At 35.4% G+C, this 12,787-nt stretch overlaps 1 protein-coding gene across 5 annotated transcripts in view; it reads right to left on the reverse strand.

Moving 5' to 3' along the window:
* The window catches only part of NOL4 (nucleolar protein 4), a gene marked incomplete at both ends in the record, with an annotated part of 375,288 nt that overhangs the window by 68,846 nt on the left and 293,655 nt on the right, over positions 1–12,787 (reverse strand). For 4 of the 5 annotated variants that reach the window (XM_079717453.1, XM_079717451.1, XM_079717450.1 and 1 more), the window contains one exon: positions 11,874–11,987. The exons of the other annotated variant lie outside the window; for it this stretch is intronic. In XM_079717453.1, coding sequence (XP_079573579.1) covers positions 11,874–11,987 — 114 coding nt within the window. The remainder of the gene's footprint in view (positions 1–11,873; positions 11,988–12,787) is intronic. 5 annotated transcript variants of the gene reach the window in all.

Consider the following 12,787-nt stretch of genomic DNA (forward strand, 5'->3'; position numbering starts at 1 on the left):
AAAACTGAACTTTTTGCCATGCTACATCAAGCCACGAATGGATGTTTATTTAATGCTTACCCTTTTCCCAGTACATAACTAGGTATCTTTGGGGCTCAAGGTGATGCAGGCCAAAGCTGTTTTAATCCCACAGAGTGATAAAAATTTATAGAGTCAATATTCCAAAATATTGACCTGGAGGCCATTACAATGTTACCTGGGAATATAATCAAGTCCTCAAATAAGCTGTGCTGATAGTCATTGCTACACAGAGAAGGAGGAAAGGGACTTAGCTTTGTGGGCTGCGAGTTGATCCAAGGGGTGCTTCTAAAGCAGGTGCGCTTTGAGATGGGCATACAAATAAACACAGGAGTGGAACTGGAGCTGCCAGACTGCCTGAGCAAAGGCGTACTGCTGGAAGGAGGGTGTGCTTGGAGCATTAAAGATTCTGCTCCACATTCACATATTCTAAATCCCCCAAATGTCCTTTCTATAGCAAGAAAATAGGAGCAACAGTGAGGCACTGCATTTCCTCTTTGTGTAATTTTTAGTCATGAACAAGAGCAGTAATGATGTAGACCTCACCGAGTTTTGGGAAACAAATTAAATGAGAAAATGTATGTGCATTCAAATTAAGGTGTAAGAGGACACACAAACATTAGTATAATCATGTATGATGTGTTTCCCATACGTCCTGATTTATTTCTCCAATATAGCTGAGATGATACTATGAATGGTGAAGAACTTGGCATTTAAACCTGAATCTGGGTATTTGAAACGATTTCAACCAATTTTGTTAGAATATGAATGATCAAATACATGGTAGTTCAAAAAGTTCATTTAATGTAAAAAACTGCAGAAAGGATTCTGTATTTTTAGAATGACCTCAAATGAAGGATCTTAAATAAAGAATTAAAGAAGATACATGGATAGCTGAGTAGTTCCCTGGAAAGGAAATTTTCCTCACACTTATGGAGACATTTGAAGCTTGACAGTTTCATTGGACTTCTCAAACTTGCTTCACAGGCAATAATAAATGATAGAAAAATGCAATTGAATAAAATAATGTGACCTTCTGAGTTCTGCATCTAAAATAGTACTCAAATTCTTGCATGCTATGAATGTATTATGGCCTTAAGATTTGAAATTTATGAAGCATTCATAAATTCATTACTCAGAACATTACTCTGAAATCTTAAGGGAGCTAAATTCTTTGTATGTATTGGTATGTTTTCCTTCTTTTTAAAGAGAAATTCTGTTTCTAGTGAACTATGAAAAAAATCACTGAAGAAAGAAAGAAAGAAAGAAAGAAAGAAAGAGAGAGAGAGAGAGGAAGGAAGAAAGGAAGAAAGGAAGGAGGGAAGGAAGGAAAGGAAATCTAAACTAAAAATGAAATTTTCCAGGCCTGTTTCTTTTATAAAATAAACCTATTGAACTAAGTGGTCTGTGAGGTTCTTGGAAGCTCTAATGGTTTTTGAGTCCAGTATGTCCTATAGAAAAATGATAATTTAAAAATCTGAAAAAGAGGCTTTTTTGAAAAGTTATATATGTATTAGCAATCCCCAAGTATAGCAACTCTGTATATATGCCCACATATGCAGTTCAAACACGCCACTGCTTCTGAGTTTCCAGACTCTATTTTCCAAACGCCCGAATCAAAGGCTATGTTCTTTCTCTAAACTTCTCAGGTCCCCCCACCAGAAAGAAATCATGTAGCAAAAAAAAATAATGAATAGGAGAGATGGGCATATAGTAGAAAGCTTTACTTTAATTGCCATTTATTGATGGAAATTATAATGCCTATGAGATTCAGATAAACTTTCACTTACATCTACCTATTTTATAACTTAAATTCACAGTTGCAAGTATGACCTCTTTTTGTACTTTTGCTCTTTGCCCTCTTTCAAGAACTCAGAACCCTAACTTCTGTTAAATCTCACTTACATTTTCATAGAGGATTTGGGAATAGGAGGCTAGTCTCAAACCTCAGAGATGAAAAAAAGCGAAGGTTACTACTGGGCTCTGGAAGTTCCCTGAGGGTCCTTGAATATCAGACCCAGAAGGCATTACTATGTTTTCTTAAATAACAGAACTAGCACCAAAACCAAGAAAAATAAGAACACAGAATGTTACCAGAGAAGTGATTTAATGAGAAGTTTGATCTTAATGTAGGAATCTCACTGGACTTTCAACTTAATTGTTTCATTGAAAAGGCTATTTTGATCTTGCTTGTGTTCAAGGCAAAACATTAAAGGGAGCTTAAAAATAAATGTGACTTGATTTTTGACCTATGTAAGTATCACTTTGCTCTTGATGAATGAGTGCAGGTAAGAGCTCTGAGAAAATAGCTTTGTATAAACTCCTAAAACAGTGAGAGGTAGTTTTCCTTATATTCTTTTAACAGGGTGTAAATAAGGACAAATACAGACTGTCCAGTAGACATTCAGAAGCCATTGGATTGTTGAAGCAAGAAAGAAGTAACATTAAAAAAAAAAAAAAAAAAGAAAGAAGTAACATTGTTGACCAGGCAAAGAACACTGATAGCATGGGAAAAATGGGGCTTCTTCCTGAGGATGAGAGATAATATGAGAGATTGATCCATTTCAGCAAAGTTAATAGGTAAAGATCAATTTTGCTGCCAAGCCTGTCAGAAAGTCAGGCTCCCCTCACCATTATGAGAAAGAGGTAAATTACCAATAAAGTGAGTTGACCTGCCTCAGGGAGTTTTCTCTAGGACAGACTTTACAAGATCCCCAGTTCCATCACCTGCTCTGTGGCATCTGTGTCTGTAGCTAAAGCTGATGTCAGCACCACACAATTCTTAGTAAAGATTAATATTAATAACTAAATCCATCTTTAAAGGTTATGATCCAAAGAGTTATGGCATGAAATGAAGATGCATTGAGATTTTAGGAATATTTCCACTACAAATGAAAGTAAAATCATTTGTAAGGCTAACCACAGCTATCTAGAAAATCTAGCTCTGCAGAAACCATGCTTTCTCAAAGTGCTGAGTAACTGAAGAACAACATGTATTACTTGAGGCCACTGGGCTTGTGGTATTTACCACCTGAGTCATGTTAAACATCATAAATCCCTTTAGGAAGCATAGCCCAATTTGTCAAGTTATTATATTGTCTAATTTCATAATAAACTTGTGACTGTGGCTAAATTTCCCCAATACACATAAAATTATTGTTTCAGAGTAACTAGTGGGTTTTAAACTGGCCAGATTAAAGAGAAAAGACAGGACAAGGAATGGACAGATGAGAAATAAATTATAAAAATGAATATATTTGGCATAAAACAATAAGTCAGACTCTTCGTCTGCTAAGCCTAAAATAACTGGTTTTAAAAGAAATTAACAAAAATGCAGTCTTCACGGAGAAGCCAGTAAACCATATGTTCCCCTGACTTTGGCACCAAAAAGTGTATTAACATATTATGATGAATTTCTCTCTCTGAATTCAAACCACCTACTCATATCCTGACGTTGATCAACTTGAAATTAATAACATCCTAAGCCAAAGGTTCACCTAAAATTAAAAAAAGAATCATTTCTACACAAATGTGGGAGAATTCTCAATGAAGCCAGAAAACCAAATAGTGAAGCAAAATGAGTAACAGAAAGACAAAAAATAAAATCAGAAATTGAGGCTGTTCCCAGTTTCCCCTCCTTCAAAACCCCATAGATGTATCCAAAAGAAAGTTTCTTAGATTCAGATTCCCCATCCATAGAAAAGGGAAACCATTTGATCTACATGCTTCATAGTACTATTGAGAGACCAGGAGAATCATGCACTGTACATCACTACTCATACATTGACACTCATCATACATTGACATATCATTACATAAGGAAAATACATACACTAAGGAAAAATTTTATACAGAAGTAACATTACTCTCAATTTAAGAAAAAAAAGATAAGTCACTGTTTGAGGAAAACCATAATGTCAGTTTTTTGAGAGATCATAAAAAGAGAAAAAGATGAAAAATATTTACAATAGAAAGAATAATAATCTATATATACAGTTATATAAGTTGAAACTATAGGAGAAAATTAAACTTTGATTCCTCATTAGCTGAGCTAACACTGCAGCATGGAAGAGTAGGTATTCCGAAATCACTCATTTGTAACTTCAAAATACCTTATAGCAGATTAATCTTCAAAATTACTTTTCGGCATTAGCTCATATTTAACTACTGTTACAATTAAATAGCAAATCTGAAATGTAGGTGGTAGAGAAATGAATTCTTGCTGAATTGGGACCTCACCCTTGCCCCACCCTATCTACGTTTTGTTGTCCCTAGGGTTCTGAAGCTTCCTAAAAATTGGAGATGTCACTCTCCTTCCCACTTATCTCTGGCATGTACTTAAAGTCCAAATAACTTAACAGAGCATATAAAATGCCCACAATCTAATTTAAACCCTCATGTCCAATCCCCTCTCCTTTTATTTCTTCCCAAGAATCTCAAGTTTCACTCACAGATATGACTGTTTTTGATACTCAGGAAACTTTCATGTTTCAAAAGGCTCCATGTGTCTGGACTATCATCCACTAGCTCTCATAATCTCCTTCATTTCTCATGGTCCGGCTCAAATAGTGCCTCCTCTGGGAAGCCCTCCTGGGTTTCCCAGGTAAAATTAGAAGAACTCTCCTCTGGCTTTCGCAACAATCTGATCACACCCTTATAATTTCATTTACCATACTAATTTCACTTGTCTTTAACAGAATGTGAGTTTCTAGAGGAAAGATGTTATGTTTCATCCCTCTGCAAAGAAAGAATAAAAACACCTGCTCAGTAGAAAGTGATTTTAAGTAAATCTAGTACCTGGTAAATCCTCAGTAAAGGTTCTCAATCCTTGTTTTGTAGCCTCTGTACCAAGCAAAATATCTTCCATATAATGATTATTTGCTAAATAAACTACTTTAGGACTACTTAGAGCTAATTTTCTCCTATTAATCATATCTCTTGCTGATACAGATACATGAAATATTTAAGGAACTCCCTAGAGCAGTTCAAACACATTGGAAAAATAAGAATTTTAAACTTTTGCCATTAAAAAGTTATCTTGCAAGACCTCAAGTTGGAAATAATACATATTTGAAGTCCAGCCACATTATTAAATTAATGCTGAAAGAATACAATTCGTAAAGCAATTATCTTGCTCACAAAATACCAACAGAATACAGGTCAAATATTCTTCCCTACAGAGCAAATAAATATTCCAGTAAAACTATTTAACTGTATTTCTCAAATATTACATAATGTGCACAATGAACTAAAAATTTTAAATTAGAATAGTAAATATTTATTGCAGTTATCCATAAGTGATATTTTATGTATCTGTAAAACATTTTAATTTGGTATATATATTTACTTTTTCTTAGTTTTTATGTTTATAAAGTTTCTATGTTTACAAAAATATAATGGAAATATATAATATTTCCCTATTTTTATTATTTAAAAATGTGATTATAACCATTCTGAGAGTCTGTTCTGATATTATATAGGTATGATGGTTGGTTTGCAGTAGTGAGAATGTATTCGAGTCTCTCTGGATTGCTTTACTAATTTGTCCACCCTTTGGTGCTCATGAATTTAAGGTCATGGTTCAATATCCACTTGTTAGCTATTTCCCAGATGGAAAAAACCTCTCTTCCTGTGGAATATGATTACTTACTAACACTGCCAGGCATTTTAGAGACCAAGTGAGTGAATAGATGGTTCAGTGTACACCTAGTCACACCCGCCAATGGTGAGTGTGCAAACAGCATATTTATGAATGATTGAAACTGATGAAAACATGCATTTTTGAAGATTATTGAGCCTTGTCTTTTTGTGGCATTATATTTGTAGCAAACTGTTGGATGTTGTGGTGTCCCTATTGTAAATGTTAAACATGGTAATTTAATTGATGGTGACTTCCAAATTAGAAAAGGATGTAACTGTAATCTCAGGAGATATTGAAAATAGCTGAACGATGAATACAAAATGGAATTATATTTTAGAAATACAACTGGAATTAGTAATCATATGTGGCTTAGTTTTTTGACTGGAGGCATAATTGCTATAGTCATTGACACTTAATTGCTTCCTTCTTGCAAAGAAATAAAATTAAACCAAAGGGCCTGGTTAAGTTATTTTTATCTTATAGCATCCAATTTTTACTTTTAGGCTCTGGCAAATTTAAAAACAAAAAAGTAAACAGAAGGTAGAAAAAAGGATTGGAGGGAGAATTCATTTGACATAATGAGTGAAAATCTACAGAAAATTGTGGGTTTTGAACCTCAAGGCCAGTCTCTTCAAAATGGGAGGAACTGAGTTATGAATTCAGTATCAAGGAATAGATCTGAGAATGTATTATTCTCATTCCTGTATTCAAATCCTAGACTAGTTGTCCACAGCAGTGCTTCTCAGAAACAGCATTACCACTTCTAGGGGACATCTGGAAAATATATAGCAGGTGAAATAGGCATGAAGTGGGAGGACCAGCTTACGGAAAGCTCAGACATTCTCCAGGCAGTACCAATCAACTAAGAACTGTCCCTGTTCCCATGGAATTTTAAAAAGTCATGCTGGATATTTTTGTAGGTGAAAGCCTGAATAGGGTTTCCTGAGCCTAAAGTTTAATTTCATTTTAGGTATAAAAACAAAGTTTTTGTGAATGTTTTAAAATATATGTTGAATTGTCTCAGGAATACACTATCTTGTAAGTCGAGGGACTATTGTGCTGTTTTGTTTGGAAATGTACCACTAGTTTTTCACCGTTTGTGAAGTTCATGTCACTGAATTCTGTGAGCTGCCACAATACACCTGTATCAGAGGACAGTTGTAGCTGTGGTTTCTTCATTGATTTGAGGAACAGGCAGAAGCAGCTGATGACTTTATTGTATCTTCCAGTGATGTGGAATCCCCATATTTCCACACCAAAATACATGTTATTTGATTATATATTACTTTTAAAATAAATAACATATTATTTATATTAAAATCAAGACATTATCCGTACATATTTAAATTGTGAGCATAATTTATATTAACTATAAATTGCATTTCAGGATCTAAAAGTGGGGCATTTCGAGGTGTTTACTGTAAAAAAGACATGCTATGTTTGAAAGGTTTAGGAACCACTGGTTAAGAATCAAAGATTCTTAGATGTTAAAAAAAGCTTTTAATAGGCATATGTTTATAAAACAAGCAAAAATGCTTATTTTTATAGGAATAAGGTAGAAATTAAGAGCACGGACCTTATATATATCAAGAGCTTAAAAAGCCTTGCTGGTTTTTGACCCAGGTCTCATAATTTATCCAAAAAAAAAATAGCTGGCAAGGTATCCTTTTCACAGGAAAATTATGGTAGGAAAAACAAAATCAACATTTAATAATTTAGAAAATACTACATGATGGAGTATTAAGGGGCTTCTAAAAATAATTGATAAACTTACATAGTGATACCATAAATATTCACAACATTAAGCTAAATGGAAGGATACAATGTGATACTATTTTGCTTTTTAAAACAGGAAGTTTTTCATAGATAGAGTAGTAGAAAGAATTATATTATAAAACTGAATAGTGGAATTACTAGTCAATTATATTTCTTCTCTATACATTACTCTATTTCCTAAATTATCAAAAATAAGCCTGCATGTCTGAAGGTATGTCTTTTAAATGTTACTATAAGCATGATTTTAAAAAGCACAAGGATTGGATCCAAGTGGGGATCCATCCTGAGCAGCTCTGCGCTAAGAGCTCTAAGCCTCAATGTCTCCACTTCATGAAAAGCGATGACAGTTACATAAAATAGGCTTGCAACCCACCTCAAACAGTGCTTCATCCATACACGTTCCTAACGTTCTGTTGTTATTAATATCATTACTAATGAAGAAAATAAGGCCTATTACAGTTAGATGACTTGTGAAGTATATTCTATTTCAATTGTTTAAAATTACATGTGTTACAGAGGAAATATAATATATTCAAGGAACTACTCTAGGTGGTACTTTGTTTCTCTTATATTTTTTCTCCTTTGGATGAGAGGGCCATGCTGAAACACATGTTGGAACACTCAAAGATAGAGTTTTCTTTCTCCAAAATATTATATATAAGAAAGACAAATGCTAGAAGTAGAATGAAAGCCAAGGATGACTGAGAGTAGGGGTATGGGAGTGTGGGCTGGAAGGCCACAAAATAGGTTTCAAACCCTATCTCAGTTACTATCACAATGTTTACATTTAAGCATAAAATCCTACCGAAAAATATTTCTTTCAATTATGCATTTGTGAAATTTTATAAATGTTACCAAAAGTACATGCAAATACAGAAGGAAACATGAAAGGAGAGCTGCCTGACTCAAAAACAGCTTGACCATGGTGTTTTCGATGGTCTTCAAATACATCCATGAGAAAATGAAATGTCTGTATTAAAATTGCCATCGTGCTTATGTGGCTATATTTTCAACCTTGATACCTACCATTATGTTTCTTTGAATAACATGCCCAATCATTAGCACCCTAACAGAACAAAGGAAAAATCAGGAAGAGGTACAGGTCACAGAGAATTCACCAGTACTATAGAAAACAGAGTAGCAGGAACTGTGGGCTTACTAAATATTTTTTGGTCTTGGGCCGATGGTTTTCTGTTGGTTTACTAATAGCGATTTTCTTCTTTAACTCAGCAATACATCAGTTTTCAGTATTTTTTCCCCTGCTTTCTCACCTTTTATTATGTCACAAGCAACTAACATGCCAGTTCCCCTTTTCCCCTATGGTGTTCTTTTCAGTAGAGTCAAAGGTGTTACATCACAGCCTACCATTGATTTTCCATCTGTCCCAGTCACCACAAAAACTGTCACCCAGCACACTCGTGCTGCATTGTTCTTCATGAGGGCTGGATCTGCCGAGGAAGCCCTTGACCATTGGTTTTACATGATCCCTTCTATAAAACTAAAAGCTAATTTAACTGAAAGAACTTAAATAGAGAAAAGAAGCCAAAGGAACCCTCACATTAATCAGAAATTTCAACAAGCCTTGGAATAGAATATACGTCATTCCTCAAAAAGAGCAAGTACAAAGCGATGGGGGATAAATGACCAGGAAGTGGATGGTTCTAATCTTTCTCACTTTCTGCCTCGTCTCTCTGGTGAGATGAACTGTAGCCAAAAACATTGAGATAGATTTGTTTCTAAGTAAATAGTAGTGAAATAATACCTAAATAACAAAGATAAAGACAATTTGAGCTATGTCATAGAAATATAAATGTGAAGTCTGACTCTGCCCACCTTTTTGAATTGCCAAAGTGAAAAAGGATTTCCTGGGCAACATAAAAATTCCAGATTTTCATGTTAAAAGACAAGAAATGCTGGGACTTCCCTGGTGCCACAGTGGTTGAGAATCCACCTTCCAATGCAGGGGACACGGGTTCGAGCCCTGGTCCTGGAAGATCCCACATGCCATGGAGCAAGTGAGCCCATGTGCTACAACTAATGAGCCTGTGATCTAGAGCCCGTAAGCCACAACTACTGAAGCCTGCGAGCCACAACTACGAAAGCCCACATACTTAGAGACCATGCTCCCCAATAATGAGAAGCCCGTGCACCGCAACAAAGAGTAGCCCCTGTTCTCCACAACTAGAGGAAGCCCACAAGCAGAAACAAAGACCCAAAGCAGCCAAAAATAAATAAATAAATGTATTTTAAAAAAAAAGAAAGGAAAAGAAATGCTAAGTATATTCTATAATTCATTGGGGATTGACCTCAGCCCTGAGTCATCTGATTCCTAATGAGGCATAGGCTCCTGCCCTTGCCTACTTGCTTCAGGGCGGAGGCTGCCTCCTCTAGACCCTGGGGCAAGGTGGACATATGAAATAAAGTATTTAACACATCCATAGTACCTTTCATGTTCATAGCTTTATAAAGCCCAATTAATTTATCAAGTTTCATAAACTCTGAAGGACACATATAATTACAGCCCTACATATGGCTAACCAGGGGCAGCAAGTAGTCATGTGTGCAGCTGAACAGAATTTAGATTTTAACTGTCTCATTTCTGAACTTTCATGCCCCAACAGAAAGGCAGGGACACAATGAAGAATCTTTGAGTCACGGGAAAATTCTAAGAATTGTGAGTTGAGTTAAGAATGTGCCTAGAAAAGGATGATACCATTGCCAACACCAAAAAGAAGTCTGGTTGTCTCTACTTAGGCAAAGAGTGTTTAGATCCAAATAGGGGAGTTCCCACTCCCACATCTCCATGCTTTGATGAAAGTGTAAAATCCACTTGGTAGAAGCCTTTGTGCTGCATGCCAAGTGAAGTCTATATCATTCACAGTAAGAAGAAATAACTATATATTTGTATCCTCCATTTTACAGATTAGGTCAACAGTGGTTAAATGATTGGACCAAATATTGTGGACGACCAGCTTTGGGAATCTTGTAGAAGGAGACTGTAGGCAGTACATAACATGAATCAGTCATTTAATTTTCATAACAACTGCACATATGATTGATTCTATGATTCAGGGATATTCTAGAGTGTAGATTGGATGAGGTATGTAGCGAACTGACAACCAGGAGATTCCTTTCAATCCCAGAATTCTACTATTCTGATTTCTAGAATAATGATCTTTTCTCAAATGGACTTAGTGTGAATTCAAAACTCCTATATCTGAGATAGTACTATTAATGGTTCTTTATAGTCTTACTGATACCAATGCAATGACAGAAAAGCTAGAACATCAATTAAAATAACTTTTTCTAGGTTGAATTTTCTTGATGCTTACCATGTGCCAGGCAAATTGCTAAGTACCTAACATAAATTTATCATTCAGGGTTCTCACACACCCCTATAAGATTAGTACTGTTATTATTGTTATTTTACATATGAGAAAACTAGGCACAGAGAATTGGAATAATTTCCTGAAGGTCACACAGTTAGTAAGGGTAGAGCTGAGAATCAAAATCAGTTGTATTTAACTCCAGAATATGCAGTCTTAATCACTATGCTAAATATGGTATTATATATTGGCCTGTAACTCATTTTAAGCAAGATAAATTTTAGAGATATAATAACGACAAAAGTCTCATGCTTCCCTGGTGGCACAGTGGTTAAGAACCCTCCTGCCAATGCAGGGGACATGGGTTCGATCCCTGGTCCGGGAAGATCCCACATGCCATGGAGCCACTAAGCCCGTGCCACAACTCTGAAGCCCGGGCGCCTAGAACCCATGCTCCGCAACAAGAGAAGCCACTGCAATGAGAAGTGTGCACGCCGCAAGAGTACATCTACATCACATGGATATACAGTCTTAAAAAAGAGATGTAGAAAGATGATACTTAATGGTTATACAGTAAATGATTTGTTAATGTGAAGGTAAGCACAGGACATAGATTTTCCTTATTTTATAGCCCCATTTTACGGCTTTCTGGTCTTCAAGGTTATGTTTTGTTTTCCCCATACCTAGCATAATCTATTGATATTTGGCAATGGACCAGAGGAAATTAAAGAGAGGTTCATTTTCATTCAAAAAGACCATAATCAGGTTACTATCATAAACGATCGGGTAAACTTACAAAACTACTGTAAATGATCATTTAGAGCCTCTTATTTAAATAAGTCATTAGCCTTCAAATTGGATACTAAACAGAATTTTAACTCATTAATTTTACAATTGTTCATTTTTCATCGCAGAAAATTTTTGTCATTGCATCTCTACTGATCTCATGGACATGCCTTTTTCAAGTTTAAATTCATATCACAAAGACAGAAAAACGATATCTCTGTGGACTTTAAATCCATTCCAGAGATTCTGCTCTTCTCCATAAATCAGATTAACTTAACCATATTTGCTATAGCTGGTGGTCACCAGACCCCAAGACTCCTCAGTACCTGTTGTCTATCCAGACGCATCCTCTTGGCGGCATTTCTACTCTCACTCTCACAGGCTGAAGCCAAGATACTCTCTGCAACTGCTGAAGTAAGGTGGGAAGGAATAGGTCGAGACTAAAAAAAAAGAGAGAAAAAAACATGAAAAAATTATTAACAGTATCATTAACAGTCCAATGCTATGCTCAGAAGATCTCATAGGATGTGCAGGAGTATCCATGTATTTCAACTCAACTGATTTCAATAGAAAGAGGAAATGGAAATTGCAAAGATGAATAATGAAAACTAGTTAGAGGTTAAAGCTAGAGTTGCTACAGATCCATCATCCATTCCCACAGCTCCTTTGTCACAAGTGTTTAGTCTGGGCCATTAAGCTGGAGTTTGAACAGGCAGTGGTAAAATTGCTGACTGGGTTTTGCAAGTAAAACAAGTCCTTTAATCCTCTTATAACATAGGACAATGCACAACAAAACAAAACAAAAACAAGTGACAGGGCCAAAACAGTTGGAAAAACTGACAGACACTCAGACTATGTCAAACAATCTTAATATGAAATATTATGACTATTTACAGTCTGAGTTGTGACACAATTGATGTGATTAAAATTCTTATAAAAAACACCTTATTTTAGCTTAAAAACAAACTAAAACTTCAGTCCTAGAACAATTTTGCTATAACAAAAATTCAGTGTTCTAGATGTGAGATGTGCATGTGTGCCTACATGCTTTGTTTTATTTATAAAATATGTGTCAATATTATTAGTCAAACAGGTACATGTTGGATATCCATCTTCTGTGTAGCCCTTGTAGAAATTCATTAACCCCCTGACTAAGCTCCTAATTAACTACAAATTGTTTGTGATTCTCCATATCATTTGTGATCATCAGAAAAGTTTTCCATTTTTTCCCATAATTACA

The sequence above is a fragment of the Hyperoodon ampullatus genome, assembly GCF_949752795.1.
Source record: "Hyperoodon ampullatus genome assembly, chromosome: 13".
Classification (NCBI taxonomy): Eukaryota; Metazoa; Chordata; class Mammalia; order Artiodactyla; family Ziphiidae; genus Hyperoodon; species Hyperoodon ampullatus.